General features: G+C 47.9%; 5 protein-coding genes across 5 annotated transcripts; 3 read left to right on the forward strand and 2 right to left on the reverse strand.

Annotated features, from left to right (window-relative positions):
* The first annotated feature begins 145 nt into the window (after positions 1-145).
* Positions 146-2,385, forward strand: F5147DRAFT_706044 (HAD-like domain-containing protein). Its single transcript, XM_041437971.1, has 6 exons — positions 146-786; positions 863-954; positions 1,031-1,177; positions 1,268-1,575; positions 1,652-1,755; positions 1,809-2,385. Exons 1-6 carry the CDS (start codon positions 639-641, stop codon positions 1,910-1,912), a joined length of 903 nt encoding a protein of 300 aa, XP_041290547.1. The 5' UTR covers positions 146-638; the 3' UTR covers positions 1,913-2,385.
* Positions 2,386-3,685, reverse strand: F5147DRAFT_615633 (GPI biosynthesis protein family Pig-F-domain-containing protein). The gene is made up of 5 exons (XM_041432527.1): positions 3,258-3,685; positions 3,128-3,213; positions 2,927-3,076; positions 2,770-2,878; positions 2,386-2,723 (listed from the first exon to the last, which is right to left on the reverse strand). Exons 1-5 carry the CDS (start codon positions 3,624-3,626, stop codon positions 2,583-2,585), a joined length of 855 nt encoding a protein of 284 aa, XP_041290548.1. The 5' UTR covers positions 3,627-3,685; the 3' UTR covers positions 2,386-2,582.
* Positions 3,686-4,385: 700 nt separating this feature from the next.
* On the forward strand, positions 4,386-8,104 carry F5147DRAFT_762337 (uncharacterized protein; the record flags this gene model as incomplete). Its single annotated transcript, XM_041440581.1, has 8 exons — positions 4,386-4,821; positions 4,870-5,042; positions 5,093-5,263; positions 5,316-5,340; positions 5,401-6,009; positions 6,068-6,434; positions 6,495-6,618; positions 6,684-8,104. Exons 1-8 carry the CDS (start codon positions 4,403-4,405, stop codon positions 8,102-8,104), a joined length of 3,309 nt encoding a protein of 1,102 aa, XP_041290549.1. The 5' UTR covers positions 4,386-4,402.
* A 336-nt stretch (positions 8,105-8,440) lies between these two features.
* F5147DRAFT_762338 (uncharacterized protein) lies at positions 8,441-9,645 on the reverse strand. Its single transcript, XM_041440582.1, has 6 exons — positions 9,513-9,645; positions 9,227-9,492; positions 9,101-9,186; positions 8,900-9,049; positions 8,608-8,851; positions 8,441-8,563 (listed from the first exon to the last, which is right to left on the reverse strand). The coding sequence occupies exons 1-5, from the start codon at positions 9,616-9,618 to the stop codon at positions 8,752-8,754; spliced, it is 708 nt and encodes a 235-aa protein (XP_041290550.1). The 5' UTR covers positions 9,619-9,645; the 3' UTR covers positions 8,441-8,563; positions 8,608-8,751.
* A 1,188-nt stretch (positions 9,646-10,833) lies between these two features.
* F5147DRAFT_809195 (uncharacterized protein) lies at positions 10,834-14,685 on the forward strand (the record flags this gene model as incomplete). The annotated part of the gene is made up of 8 exons (XM_041443408.1): positions 10,834-11,252; positions 11,301-11,536; positions 11,587-11,757; positions 11,810-11,834; positions 11,895-12,515; positions 12,574-12,940; positions 12,997-13,120; positions 13,175-14,685. 8 exons carry the CDS (start codon positions 10,834-10,836, stop codon positions 14,623-14,625), a joined length of 3,414 nt encoding a protein of 1,137 aa, XP_041290551.1. The 3' UTR covers positions 14,626-14,685.
* Positions 14,686-15,006: the final 321 nt, after the last annotated feature.

Genomic DNA, 15,006 nt, shown 5'->3' on the forward strand with positions numbered 1-15,006 from the left:
GATAATTAATCGGAGGGAGCTGAGCGCTGACCGTAGAGGCCAAGTGGAGGCTACATAGAGTTTTGCCAGTTCTGCTCCCTATATTATCGAAAGATAGCGATTCTTCACGCAGGTATATGATCGTGTCTATCATATTGGCATTGGACGTCAGTACTTAGTAAGCCTAAAATAGTGCTTAGGACGTAATAGAAGTAAGTCGTCTTCCTACCGTTCCCAACTTCCCCTTCAGATTTATCGTTTTCGAGATCGCATATTACAAACCATGCATCTCCCCTCTATCCCGAGAACGAAGGGGTAACTAGACAGTGTCAAGAAGAGCGTTGGCTAGAAGAGTCGCAAGCCTTGTCATGGAAGATGTTTGGAGGATGCACGAATTCGAAGGTGTGGGAGACGAAGAGACGTTGGAAAATGCCGGGCCGTGATTTCTGACGACCATCATGCTAGCGGGATGTCGTACTCAGGTCAGTCCGAATCATCCACCCATCACGCGCACGCACTGCAAGGGGTCCGCCTGTTCTTGGTCTCGAAAAGGCAAAATCTAGTATTGAGCACGTCACGCGCGTGAGATCTCACTCAGCTACTACTAGTTCCAGCACAGAATCCCTGACTCTCACCCTCCTCCACGCCTAACATCCATCATGCCTGCGCACCTCACAACCCGCCCAGAGTACTCCCTCCTAATCGACAGATATGACACATGGATGTTCGACTGCGACGGCGTATTATGGCACGGCGATCGGTTGATCGAAGGGGCTGTAGAGGTTTTGGAGATCCTCCGGAAGCGAGGTGCGTGCCAAGTCGCATAATATTTGGTATCGAAAATGACGATGATGGCGATCTTTTGATACCGATTGTTATGAAGGGAAGCGAATTCTTTTCGTCACCAATAACGCTAGCAAGTCGAGGAAGAGTTATAAAGCCAAATTTGATGCCTTGGGTGTGCAAGCAAGTGTGGTGAGTGTTTCGTTCAGGTTGGGTCTTGATAGATCCAGAGGCCATTTCCTGATTGTTATGATGCGATGGATTGTAGGAAGAGATATACGGTTCAGCATATGCTTCTGCTGTTTACATATCCTCAGTCATGAAACTTCCAAAGGATAAAAAGGTGTATGTGATCGGGATGGCAGGCATTGAGGAGGAGCTGAGGGAAGAAGGTGTTTCTTTCATTGGTGGAACGGTATGATATCCCTTCCCTGATCCTACTCCAGCCCACCGCTCACTACCCAAACTCACACTTACGCACTGACTCGCGCGCGCATATACTCAGGACCCAGCAGATTGCACCCTCGAACCATTCTCCCTCTCGTCTTTCTCCCTTGACCCAGACGTCCAAGCCGTCCTCTGCGGCCTAGACCTCAGCGTGAACTATACGAAACTGTCAAAAGCATTCCAATACCTCACACGAAACCCCGGCTGTCAATTCCTAGTCACCAATGAAGACAGCACATTCCCAAGCGCCGATGGTCTCTTGCCTGGAGCAGGAGCTATCAGCGCTCCATTACGTTATGCACTGGAGAAAGATCCGATAAGTATTGGGAAACCTGCGAAGACAATGTTGGATTGTATTCAAGCCAAGTACGTTTCTACGTCTTAGCTGTCTTTTTGGTGTGTTTGGTTGACGGGAGATGATAATGACCTGCGTTTATGATAGGGTGAAATTCGATCCGGAACGCACGATCATGATTGGAGATCGGTTGAATACTGATATTTTGTTCGGACAAGCTGGGGGCCTGGCAACGCTCCTTGTCCTGACTGGTGTGTTTCCAAATTCAACGATCAGTCCTTGTAATAAACGTTGTGCTTTGTAGGCATTACGTCGAAGCAAGATATCACCGGCCCAAACGCTTCACCCATAGTACCCGACTACGTTACTCATTCTATCGGAGACCTTCGTGTTGTCGACGGACAATAGGTTTAGTCTTCCTCATACATACCCACGTAGAAGGGGCTGGTACCGCAAGGGAGATGTAGATATCTTGGACACGATTTGAATAGAAGGAACTAGAATTGGAATCGAAATCGGCGCCTCAGGTGGTCTTCTGCTTCCTCGATCGTCATATGCTGATGTTCTCCTTACCTGCTAGCCACCCGAGTATGGTGATGGAAAGAGCCGACTGTATGGCCAGCGATTCCTCCAAACAGAGGCGTTGGTGGCCAGATCTAAGTATCATGAGCATTCTCAGAGCGTCTACAAATCCTGAGAGACAAAGCTCAGGCATGGTTCAGGTTTCATGACAACTGTCCGAGAACAGTGTTCTCTGTGCCGGAAGACCTTACCTTTAATGTAATCACCGATGGGCACCTCTTCTTCGTGGACAGGCGGCCAGAACACGACGAATACTTGCTCGAAATCTTTCCAATATCACCAAAACCCTCACAATTATCACTGCTATCTGTGCAGGAACCTGCGTAAAAATGCTAGATGGTGATCCGGCACACACGAAACGAAATGTACAACGAGATAGAAACAAATCCTGAGGGAGGCCGACCTCATACATACACGCATAGAAGGGCATCAGTAAGAGTGATTTATAGGTATTAGAACTCGATTTAAATAAGGAACTAGAATCGCAATCGGTGCTTCAGGTGGTTTTCTGCTTCTCCGATTGTTCTCTTCTGATATTCTCCTCGGCTAGCCATTTTAGTGCGCTGACGGAAAGTGCTGAGAGAGATCCGACTATATAGCCTGTGATCCCTCCAAAGAGAGGCGTCAACGGCCAGGCCTAGGTATCATAAGCTCGAGCCTAGATGAACGACGCTAGGACTGACCTGCCATGGCCGATCCCAGTCCAGTGCGATTGGAAAAGCACCGAGCCAAGCGCCAAGAAGAGTCGCGACAGCGGGATAAACCAGAGCTCTTTCTATCGGATTTCGCGGACTAACACAATGTCAGGCAAAGAGTAAAACGGTATACATATTAACTCACGAAAGCTCAGCGAATAAACGTGTCCAGTTAAGTCTGGTGATGAAGGACGAAGTGTCGGAAGAGAACGAGGGGTAACCCAGTGCATAGGCTGGTGCGAATACGGATAGCAGTGCTAGAACGATCGCCAGCAAGAATGTATGAGGGAGGTGGCTTTCCATATATACAATCAGCACGAATCTCGTGGGATGCGTCAATGGTTACCTTGCAGAAGGAGCACCGAACAATACTATAGTTGCATGGAACACCAAGGCTACACACGAAGTGAAGACAGCCGCTCTCCCTAATTTCTAAGAGAATATGAGAAATATGAATCGCGAGGAAGGAGACACACCGAGAATCTCCCCTGATTGAACTGATACCTATCCACTTTAATCTGATCGCTCGAAGCAGCACGAGAAGTATATTCGAAACACCAATGTCTGATCCACCCCGCCCACCATACTTGGAGGACTACCAGCCCTGCGACGATCCAGGCGAGCGTGACGACTGGGTTATCTGTCAGTGCGTCTTTAAACTGGGTTTCTGGACGGTCGGGGTCTGCGAGCGATGGCCAGAGTAAGAGAGATGTCTGGGGTAGGAAGAGGGCTGTGAATGCTACGAGGCTGGTGTGCACGCCTACGACGGAGGTGTACCTTGCATATGGGAAGAATGCATGTTGAGCCTTATCTGTGGAAGATGAAACCACGGTCTTTGCGGGCATTTTAATGAGTAGTGGCAGGGCTCAGCTACCTTAGCTCATTAATATGTGTCGGGCACTTGTGACTACACTTGAACTTGTCGGTGAACCGCGTACTATGACAAATAACTCCGCCGGACATCGCCGGAGTACTGTACCTTCAGTACTAGTACTTACTTACCACTAGGCTTTACGTGCTACATGTGAATCATTCCTTGTGGTCATGAACGTAGATATGGCTACATTCCACAAGCAATGGGGTTTCATTCGATCTCCCGCATGCGGAATGCCGCAGTGCCAACCCGACCGGCGCCGCCGCAACATCGTCTTTCATACGGCATAAAGTTTTAGCACCCGCATTTATGAATGTGCCTTTTGGACCTCGTCAATTCGCACACTCGAAACGAACCTAAACAGTCAATGATTTCACCACGTTAACTGGGGATGAGAAGATATGTGTCTAGGCTAGTTGGCTGGAACGATTTGCTGCCTCTCTAAAAGGCTCAACTTGTTGTCTTGTTAAGACGTGGCCCGAGCTCGCGACATGGATCCATTGAGCGTGGGTGTCAATGATGCCCTTCCAGGCTGTTCCCTTGCATCGATTACTATCACTAGAGAAACTGCCAGGACGTTACGCGTTAAACTTGCTTCTGGACCAATTTGACACTTTCCAAGAATTTCAATACAGACTCGTTCTACCGCGGTATTCCAACACATCCGAGTCCTCAATTGATCCACGTTCCACGGGCGCCTTTCCTTGATATAAATAGAGTCATGATGCTTCATTTCGCACTGTCGAGATGGATCCCATCACCAGCGGTCTCACTATTCTTCAGCTTGTTCAAACGATAGCGCAAGCTTCAGCTCTTGTGTTAAAATATGTTGCTTCTGTCCGCAACGCTGACTCGTCTTCTCGGAGCTTGCTTAACGAGTTCAGCTCGATTGGCGGAGTCCTGACCACTGTTATGGAGATCGAGAAAGATGGCACTCTTCCAGACAATCTCCGTTTTGCACTTTCAAATCTGATGGCCGACAACGGCCCAGTCGCGAAATTACAGATGGAACTGAAGAATATTCTGCCAAACGAACAGGAAACAGGGAAGATGAAGAAGATGAACGAATGGAGGTGGCCGTTCAAGGAAAAGGAAGCAGGAGAAATTCTCGATAAATTGAAAGGATATTGCGTCGAGATTACAGACATTCTAGCAATCGATACATGGTGAGCTAACTCGCCTGTGATAATCACTCATTGCTAATGTAACGTAAGGATCACACTCACCGAAGTCGATCGAACCATCAAGAAAGTCAATCTAGGAGTCCAAGAAGTAGGTCGAGGCATGAAGAAAGTTGAACTAAAAGTCCAGGAAGTGGGTCGAAACGTTCAGGAAGTTGGCCGAGGAATCCAGGAATCAAAAATGGTTCAAGAAGCGCAGAAGAAAGGTGAGACGATGGGTGCCACTTACCTCCTCACCCTGTTGAACCATGCATAGCCGAAGAACGTGAACAGTTCCTTCGATGGATGAATCCTGTCCCTTGTACCGAAAAGCACCGTACCTCCCGTCGCCAGCGCAACGCTGCGACCGGTCGGTGGATTTTTCATGCCGAGCAATATGCGGCCTGGAACACATCCGATTCCTCATTTCTGTGGTTGAGTGGCCAGCGTGAGTTTTATTGTGCTCGTCATTAATTACAGGTTGCTGACGTTCGAAACAGCTGGGAGTGGAAAGACCATCCTTGCGTAGGTTTTACCATTTCTGGATAACTTTTGGAGGGTCTCAATTGATTTCTGAATACTCAGTTCCGCTGTTATCGACGAAATTGAGGGCGGCGGGGAGAAGCTTGGTTATTTTTATTGCAATTTTCGAGATGACCAGACGACAAACGCAGCTGCAGTATTGCGATCTTTGGTTGTTCAGCTCCTCCGGCAATCTACAGACGACTGGATCACCAAGATACGCAAGCCAGAGCAGGAAGATTCCAATGCAAAAGTGGATTTCGTCTCCCTGAATGAGCTAGGACAACAACAACGTAACGGAGAGCGTTGTTCCACAGATCTGACATTTCTGCGACAGCTGCTTGTTGAAGTGTCCAAACTAGTTGACCGACCGGTTCTCATGATTGACGCCTTGGACGAATGCAAGGATTATATTGATCTGGTGGAACACCTCGCAGACCTTGCCAGAGCTGCTCAACTACGACTTTTCGTCACTGGTAGAAGCAAACCAGACATACAAGACGCCTTCCATGATCTCCCCACCATGTCGCTGAAGGACAGCGCAGAACAGATGAAAGCAGATATACGTGCGCACATTACTGAGCAGCTCAAGACTCAGAGGCGTCTGTCATGCCTACCCGAGACGCTTAGAAATTTGATTTCAAAGAAACTGTTAGACAAGGCCGAGGGCATGTAAGTAAAGCAGCTTTCATCGCTGCTCGGAAATTCATGATCGTATGATCACATGCAGGTTTCGCTGGGTTCAGTGTCAACTGGACGAAATTCGACGTTGCGCGAGAGATATTGATATTAAGGTTGCCCTAAACAATCTTCCGGCTGGATTAGACGAAACATACGATAGGATTATTCACGGCATCTCACAAAAAGGGCGAGGTTACGACCAAATTGCCCACCATTGCTTGCTTTGGCTCGTTGGTGCTCTCACCCCATTGACGCTTGGCCAGCTCAATGAGGCTATGATGATCGATGTCAAGCAATCAATTCTTGATCCGGATCTCCGCGCCAGTGATCCTATGGATATCGTGGTCGCATGCGGAAGCCTTGTGACCTACGACGAGACTACTGGCGTCGTTGCTCTATCTCATTATAGCGTCAAAGTATGATATATTGACCCTTTTTATGCTACTCGTGCGCTGACTCGTGCGCTACGAAACCAGGAATACCTGATCAGTCGTCGCCCTAATAACATCCTGAAATCAACCTCAGACACGCATGCACGAATCTTCGAGCTTTTGATCACGTATGTGTTATGTGACTCCGTGCCTGTGACGTATGCAAAAGGTATAATACAGTGTTCCACATTTAAGGGCTATGAAACTGAAGGTGTTTGTCGGGTTGTACTATAGGTTCTGCTTCTGCTGTCGGTGGAGAAGAAAACCGTCCATTGCGGAGCTATGCAGTTAAAGCTTTGACGCACCTTTGTCATGTTTCGGATGAGGATCCTCGTGTTATGGCTGCCATGCAGCGGCTACACTTAGGGTTCCTTCACAACACAGAGAAACATGCCCTGCTTGAAAGTCTAGTTCGATCATTAACGAACGATGAGCAGTCGAGTGTCACTTCCCCCTCACTTATACTCGTCCCTCTTCGGTTTGGAAATCCATGGATGGTGGAAACCCTGGTCAAGGAGCAATCCGACCTCCTGGGCGCGGATGTCGCCCGTGGTTTTGGTTCTCCCTTGATTTTTACCATAGCCTCGAACACTGCCTTTCTCAGCGTCCTCTTGAAGCTGGGCATCGACCTAAACAAGCCTTCTTTTATCCAAACCGATTTGTATCATCGGCGGCGTCTTCCTTCAGGCTCCTATACTCCAATTTCGTGGGCAGCCGCGATTGGAAGTAAAGTGGCTGTGGAACTCTTGCTGTCACGAACGGAGGTCACCCTACCAGATGACATTCTGCACACAGCCTTTCTGTCTTACCGGCGGTCTCCAGAAATCGCTCTCAAACTGTGTCAACGCAACGCAGATGTCACTTTCACCGTCGATGGCTCCACTCCTCTTCATGCTTTACTTTCCAAATTAGTTTCCCGTTGGTCCAACAAAAAATGGCTACCAGTCATAGAAAAGCTCGTCCGTGATCTTTCTGTGCCTGACTGGACCGCCAGAACGGCACTCCACATTGCCCTCGACAATCGTCTGAGCGATATTGTCGTATACCTCCTTGAACAGAATGCACCGCTGACAGCAACAGCAACACTCCATCCAAACATTTGGAGCTGGGCGGAAGGTGAACAGTGGTTTACCAAGGTTCAAGCAGCGGCTCTCACTGCTGATAAACCGTACACCAGAATTAGGGGGAAGATCGTCGGTGTTACAAAGCAATCGCGAGTCGTCGAGTTTCCAGGCGCAGTCAGTGCCAATCACGGAGACCCCGAACCCATTTGTGCTGTTGTTGTTTCTGTCATTGACAGGAGGAATCCAAGCAGTTCCGTTGTTCATAGTCTTTCGCGGATTAAGAGCCTGAGCCTGGAGGCAAGCCTTTTTCGCAGTAAATTGCTGCATCAAAACGAAGCACAAGAGTTCCTTGAAAACGACGAATTCGCTCCACTCAAGTTTTGCTTATCATGGAAAAAGAATCAACAGTATGTCTCTAGCCGGCTGTTCGATTATCATCAAGGAGATGCAGTTACCAGCGCTCTACGAAAGTTAACCTGGGATGAAGATTCTACTGGCGATTCCCTTTTTCTTCGGTTATCCGCAACAAAGAGTAGCTATTTTGATGAGCTTGAGTACGCACTTGATATCTACCGAGGTCATCTGCATTAACTTTACATCTTATACGCGGCCACATACTGCAATACTCTACAAGTGCACTGCCAGTATTCACATAAACGTTCCACATAACTTCGCGCATTGAACTATTATAGATATTTGACACCAAGTCACGAGAACCACAGGAAAATCGGCCTCCAGTGACTACTTAAGTTGGGAAAACTGCATGTGGGAAGAACGCATGATCTGTCGAAGATACATTAGTGATACTGTCTTTGCGAGCAGAGGAATGTGGATGACAAGCGCTGTAAGCAGAGCCAACTCAGAGGTATATCATTCGACATTGTACGTGGTGCTTTTGTACGATCCAACCATGTGCTACGAATCTTTGCTCCTAAAGAGTGTGCACAGCCTGAGTACTGTCATATGTACTGAATATTCATGTGCACAAAACTCAACAATAACTCAAAGAGCATGAGGCCTCCGATGGTCCAGCGCAAAAAGAAATCAAGACTAAATTATCAACGCACTGAAATATCCGAGGACGGTCCACCTACAGGCTACCAGTCTGACAGTTCTAGCATGGCGAGACTCGAGTGTCGATTCCGAATCATCTAGGAAAATGGCCTGGACTAAGTGCATGAACACGTAGACTTGATGCAGAACCCGACAAGGGTTCATATAATAAATAGCTCAAAGTCTCAGGAGCGTGTCCGGATCAGCATCAGCCAAAGCACACATTTCACCAAATAGTGAGAGACAGCGGGATAAACCAGAGCTCTTTCTATCGGATTTCGCGGACTAACACAATGTCAGGCAAAGAGTAAAACGGCATACATATTAACTCACGAAAGCTCGGCGAATAAACGTGCCCAGTTAAGTCTGGTGATGAAGGACGAAGTGTCGGAAGAGAACGAGGGGTAACCCAGTGCATAAGCTGGCGCGAATACAGATAGTAGTGCTAGAACGATCGCCAGCAAGAATGTATGAGGGAGGTGGCTTTCCATATATACAATCAGCACGAATCTCGTGGGATGTGTCAATTGTTACCTTGCAGAAGGAGCACCGAACAATACTATAGTTGCATGGAACACCAAGGCTACACACGAAGTGAAGACAGCCGCTCTCCCTGATTTCTAAGAGAAGATGAGAAATATGAATCGCAAGGAGACACACCGAGAATCTCCCCCTATTGAACTGATACCTATCCACTTTAATCTGATCGCTCGAAACAGCACGAGAAGTATACTCGAAACACCAATGCCTGATCCACCCCGCCCACCATACTTGGAGGACTACCAATCCAGCGACGATCCAGGCGAGCGTGACGACTGGGTTATCTGTCAGTGCGTCTTTAAATTGGGTTTCTAGACAGTTGGAATCTGCGAGCGATGGCCAGAGTAAAAGAGATAGATGTCTGGGTAGGAAGAGGGCTGTGAATGCTACGAGGCTGGTGTGAATGCTACGAGGCTGGTGTGCATGCCCACGATGGAGGTGTACCTTGCGTATGGGAAGAATGCATGTTGAGCCTTATGTGTGTAAGACGAAACCACGGTCTTTGCGGGCATTTTATTGAGTAGTGGCAGGGCTCAGCTCAATATGTATCGAGCACTTGTGACTACACTTGAAGATGAACTGACAAGAACTCCGCACAAACGAACACGCCGGACATTGCCGAAGTACTATTACTAGTACTAGGCTTTGCGTGCTAGTTTCATGTGTATTGTTCCTTGCGGCCATGAACGTAGATATGGCTACATTCCACAAGCAATGAGTTTTCATTCAATCTCCTGCGGGATGCCACAGTGCCAACTCGACTGGCGCCGCCGCAACATCGTCTTTCATACGGCATAAGTTTTAGCGCCCGCATCTACTGTAACGAATGGCCTTTTGGAGCCCGTCAACTCGCACACTCGAAACGTGAATCTTGAACCTAAACAGTCAATCACCACGGTAACTGGGGATGAGATGATATCTAGGCTAGTTGGCTGGAAGCCTGGAACGATTTGTTGCCTCTCTAAAAGGCTCAACTTGTTGTCTTGTTAAGACGTAGGGTGTCAATGATGCCCTTCCAGGCTGTTCCATTGCATCGATAACTATCACTAGAGCAACTGCCAGGACGTTAACCTTGCTTCTGGACCAATTTGACACTTTCCAAGAATGTCCGCGAACGAAGAATTTCAATACATCCTACCGCGGTATTCCAACACATCTTCAATTGATCCACGTGAGGTTCCTCGTGTCTTCATATCAGTTCTTATCAACTATCGATGGGTCTTTCCATGGTCTCAGATTGTCAACAATTGCCTTTCCCTAGGCAGACCATACTTTCTTCTATATCATGGTTGCAATCTGACTGACCGGGTGCCTTTCCTTGATATAAATAGAGTCATGGTGCTGCCAGGGCTCAGCGCTCAGGTCTCAGGGTTACTAGTACGTTACAGTTTTCCACTCCAGACTCCAGAATGATGGTGGGTTTTTCAGCAGTCAGCTCGTTTAAATGATGGCGCAAGCTTCAGCTATCTTGTTAACATATCATGTCGCTTCTGTCCACAATGCCGACTCGTCACGTCACAGAGCGCATGCTATCCTCGTGTTGATGATCATTTATATCATCCGTACTCGCCAAGATCATTTATTGCCTCATGTGCTTCATATCGGTTCTTATCGATCATCATCGACGGGTCGCTACAAGGTGTCAGTGTTGCAAATAGACTACTGGGCACCTTTCCTCGATTTAAATAGAGTCATGGTGCTGCTAAGTTTTATTTCGCACTGTCGAGATGGATCCCATCACCAGCGGTCTCACTATTCTTCAGCTTGTTCAAACGATAGCGCAAGCTTCAGCTCTTGTGTTAAAATATGTTGCTTCTGTCCGCAACGCTGACTTGTCTTCTCGGAGCTTGCTTGATGAGTTCAGCTCGATTGGCGGAGTCCTGACCACTGTTATGGAGATCGAGAAAGATGGCTCTCTTCCAGACAATCTCCGTTTGGCACTTTCAAATCTGATGGCCGACAATGGCCCAGTCGCGAAATTGCAGATGGAACTGACGAATATTCTGCCAAAGGAACAGGAAACAGGGAAGATGAAGACGATGACTAAATGGACGTGGCCATTCAAGGAAAAGGAAGCAGGAGCAATTCTCAATAAACTGAAAGGATATTGTGTCGAGATTACAAACATTCTAGCAATCGATGCATGGTGAGCTGACTCGCCTGTGATGATCACTCATTGCTAATGTAACGTAAGGATCATGCTCACCGAAGTCAATCAAACCATGAAGAATGTTGAACTGGGAGTCCAGGAAGTGGGGCAAGGCATGAAGAAAGTCGAACTAGGAGTCCAAGAAGTGGGTCGAGGCATGACGAAAGTTGAACTAGGAGTTCAGGAAGTGGGTCGAGGCATGACGAAAGTTGAACTAGGAGTTCAGGAAGTGGATCGAAAAGTTCAGGAATCAAAAGTGGCTCAAGAAGCGCAGAAGAAAGGTGAGACGATGGGTGCTACTTACCTCCTCACCCTGTTGAACTATGCATAGCCGAAGAACGTGAAAAGTTTCTTCGATGGATGAACCCTGTCTCTTGTACCGAAAAGCACCATGCCTCCCACCGCCAACGCAACGTTGGGACCGGTCGGTGGATTTTTCATGCCGAGCAGTATGTGGCCTGGAATGCATCCGATTCCGCATTTCTATGGTTGAACGGCCAGGGTGAGTATTATTGTGTTCGTCATTAATTGCAGGTTGCTGACGTTCGAAACAGCTGGGAGTGGAAAGACTATACTTGCGTAAGTTCGACCACGTCTGGAGAGTTTCTGGAGGGCCTTAATCGACTTCTGAACATTTAGTTCTGCTGTTATCGACGAAATTCAGGGCGGTGGGCCAGCCGACCCACAAACTCTTGGTTATTTCTATTGCGATTTCCGAGATGACCAAACGACAAACGCAGCTGCGGTATTGCGATCTTTGGTTGTTCAGCTCCTCCGGCAATCTACAGACGACTGGATCACCAAGATACACAAGCCAGAGCAGGAAGATTCCAATGCAAAAGTGGATTTCGTCTCCCTAAACGACCTAGGACAACAACAACGTAACGGAGAGCGTTGTTCCACAGATCTGACATTTCTGCGACAGCTGCTTGTTGAAGCGTCCAGGCTAGTTTACCGACCGGTCCTCGTGATCGACGCCTTGGACGAATGCAAGGATTACAGTGATCTAGTGGATCACCTCGTAGACCTTGCTGGCGATGCTCAACTACGACTTTTCGTCACTGGTAGAAGCGAACTAGACATAAAATACACCTTCCGTGATCTCCCCACCATATTTCTGAAGGACAGCGCAGAACAGATGAAAGCAGATATATGCGCGCACATTACTGAGCAGCTGAAGACTCAGAAGCGCCTGTCACGCCTACCCGAGACACTTAGAGATTTGATTTCGGAGAGACTGTTAGAAAAGGCCGAGGGCATGTAAGTAAAACAGCTTTCATCGTTCCTGGGAAATTCATGATCGTATGGTCGCATGCAGGTTTCGGTGGGTTCAGTGTCAACTGGACGAACTTCGGCGTTGCGCAAGAGAAATTGACATTAAGGATGCCCTCAACAATCTTCCAGCTGGGCTAAATGAAACATATGATAGGATTGTTTGCGGCATCCAACAAAAAGGGCGAGGTTACGACCAAATTGCCTACAATTGCTTGCTTTGGCTCGCTGGCGCACTCACCCCATTGACGCTTGGCCAGCTCGACGAAGCTATGATGATCAATGTCAAGCAATCAATTCTTGATCCGGATCTCCGCGCCAGTGATCCTATGGATATCGTGGTCGCATGCGGAAGCCTTGTGACCTACGACGAGACTACTGGCGTTGTTGCTCTATCTCATTATAGCGTCAAAGTATGATATATTGACCCTTTTGATGTCACTCGTCCGCTGATGCGCTACGAAACTAGGAATACTTGATCAGTCCTCGCCCTAATAACATCCTGAAATCAACCTCAGACACGCATGCACGAATCTTCGCGCTTTTGATCACGTATGTGTTATGTGACTCCGTGCCTGTGGTATGCGCAAAAGGTACGATACAGTGTACCGCATTTAAGGGCTATGAAATTGAAGGTGTTTGTATAGCTACTGGTTGTACTATAGGTTCTGCTTCTGCTGTCAGTGGCGAAGAAAACCATCCATTGCGGAGCTATGCAGTTAAAGCATTGGCGCACCTTTGTCATGTTTCGGATGAGGATCCTCGTGTTATGGCTGCCATGCAGCGGCTACACTTAGGGTTCCTTCACAGCACAGAGAAACATGCCCTGCTTGAAAGTCTGGTTCGATCATTAACGAACGATGAGCAGTCGAGTGTCACTTCCCCCTCACTTCTACTCGTCCCTCTTCGGTTTGGAAATCCATGGATGGTGGAAACCCTGGTCAAGGAGCAACCCGATATCCTGAGCATAGATGTCGCCCGTGGTTTTGGTTCTCCCTTGATTTTTACCATAGCCTCGAACCCTGCCCTTCTCAGCGTTCTCTTGAAGCTGGACATTGACCTAAACAAGCCTTCTTCCATCCAAACCGATTTGTATCATCGGCGGGATCTTCCTTCAGGTTCCTATACTCCAATTTTGTGGGCAGCCGCGATTGGAAGTAAAGTGGCTGTGGAACTCTTGCTGTCACGAACAGAGGTCACCCTACCAGATGACATTCTGCACACAGCCATTCTTTCCGACAAGCGGTCTCCAGATATCATCCTCAAACTGTGTCAACGCGGCGCGGATGTCACTTTCACCGTCGATGGCTCCACTCCTCTTCATGCTTTACTTTCCAAATTAGTTTCCAACCGTTGGTCCAGCCGCAAATGGCTACCAGTCATAGGAAAGCTCGTCCGTGATCTTTCTGTGCCTGACTGGACCGCCAGAACGGCACTCCACATTGCTCTCGACAATCGTCTGAGCGATATTGTCGTATGCCTCCTTGAACAAAATGCACCGCTGACAGCAACAGCAACACTCCATCCAACCATTTGGAGCTGGGCGAAAAGTAATCAGTGGTTTGCCAAGGTTCAAGCAGCGGCTCTCGCTGCTGATATACCATACACCAGAATTATGGGGAAGATCGTCGATGTTGGAGAGCAATCGCGAGTCGTCAAGTTTCGAGGCGCATTCCGTGCCAATCACGGAGACCCCGAACCCATTTGTGCTGTCGTTGTTTCTGTCATTGACAGGAATAATAAAGGCAGTTCCCTTATGTTTGGACTATTTCCCTCGCTGGTTAAGAGCCTGAGCCTGGAGGCTAGCCTGTTTCGCAGTAAATTGTTGCATCAAAACAAAGCCCAAGACTTCCTTGAAAACGACGAATTCGCTCCACTCAAGTTCCGCTTATCATGGAAAAGGAATCATCAGTATGTCTCTAGCCGGCTGTTCGATTATCATCAAGGAGATGCAGTTACCAGCGCCCTACGAAAGTTAACCTGTGATGAAGATTCTACTGGCGATTCCCTTTTTCTTCGGTTATCCCCGCGTTTCCGAGATAGGTATTTTGATAAGCTTGAGTACGCACTTGATACCTACCGAGGTCATCTGCATTAACTTTAGATCTTATACGCGGCCACATACTGCAATACTCTACAAGTGCACTGCCAGTGTTCACATAAACGTTCCACATAACTTCGCGCATTGAACTATATATTGTAGATATTTGACACCAAGTCACGAGAACCACAGGAGAATCGGCCTCCAGTGACTACTTAGGAAAACTGCATGTGGATAGAACGCATGATCTGTCGAAGATACATTAGTGATACTGTCTTTGCGAGCAGAGGAATGCGGATGACAAGCGCCGTAAGCACAGACCCAACTCTCAGAAGTATATCATTTGACATTGTACGTGGTGGATCCAACCATGTGCTACGAATCTTTGCTCCTAAAAAGTGTGCACAGCCTGAGTACTGTCATATGTACTGAATATTC

The sequence above is a fragment of the Suillus discolor genome, assembly GCF_016758755.1.
Source record: "Suillus discolor strain FC423 chromosome Unknown F5147scaffold_44, whole genome shotgun sequence".
Lineage (NCBI taxonomy): Eukaryota > Fungi > Basidiomycota > Agaricomycetes > Boletales > Suillaceae > Suillus > Suillus discolor.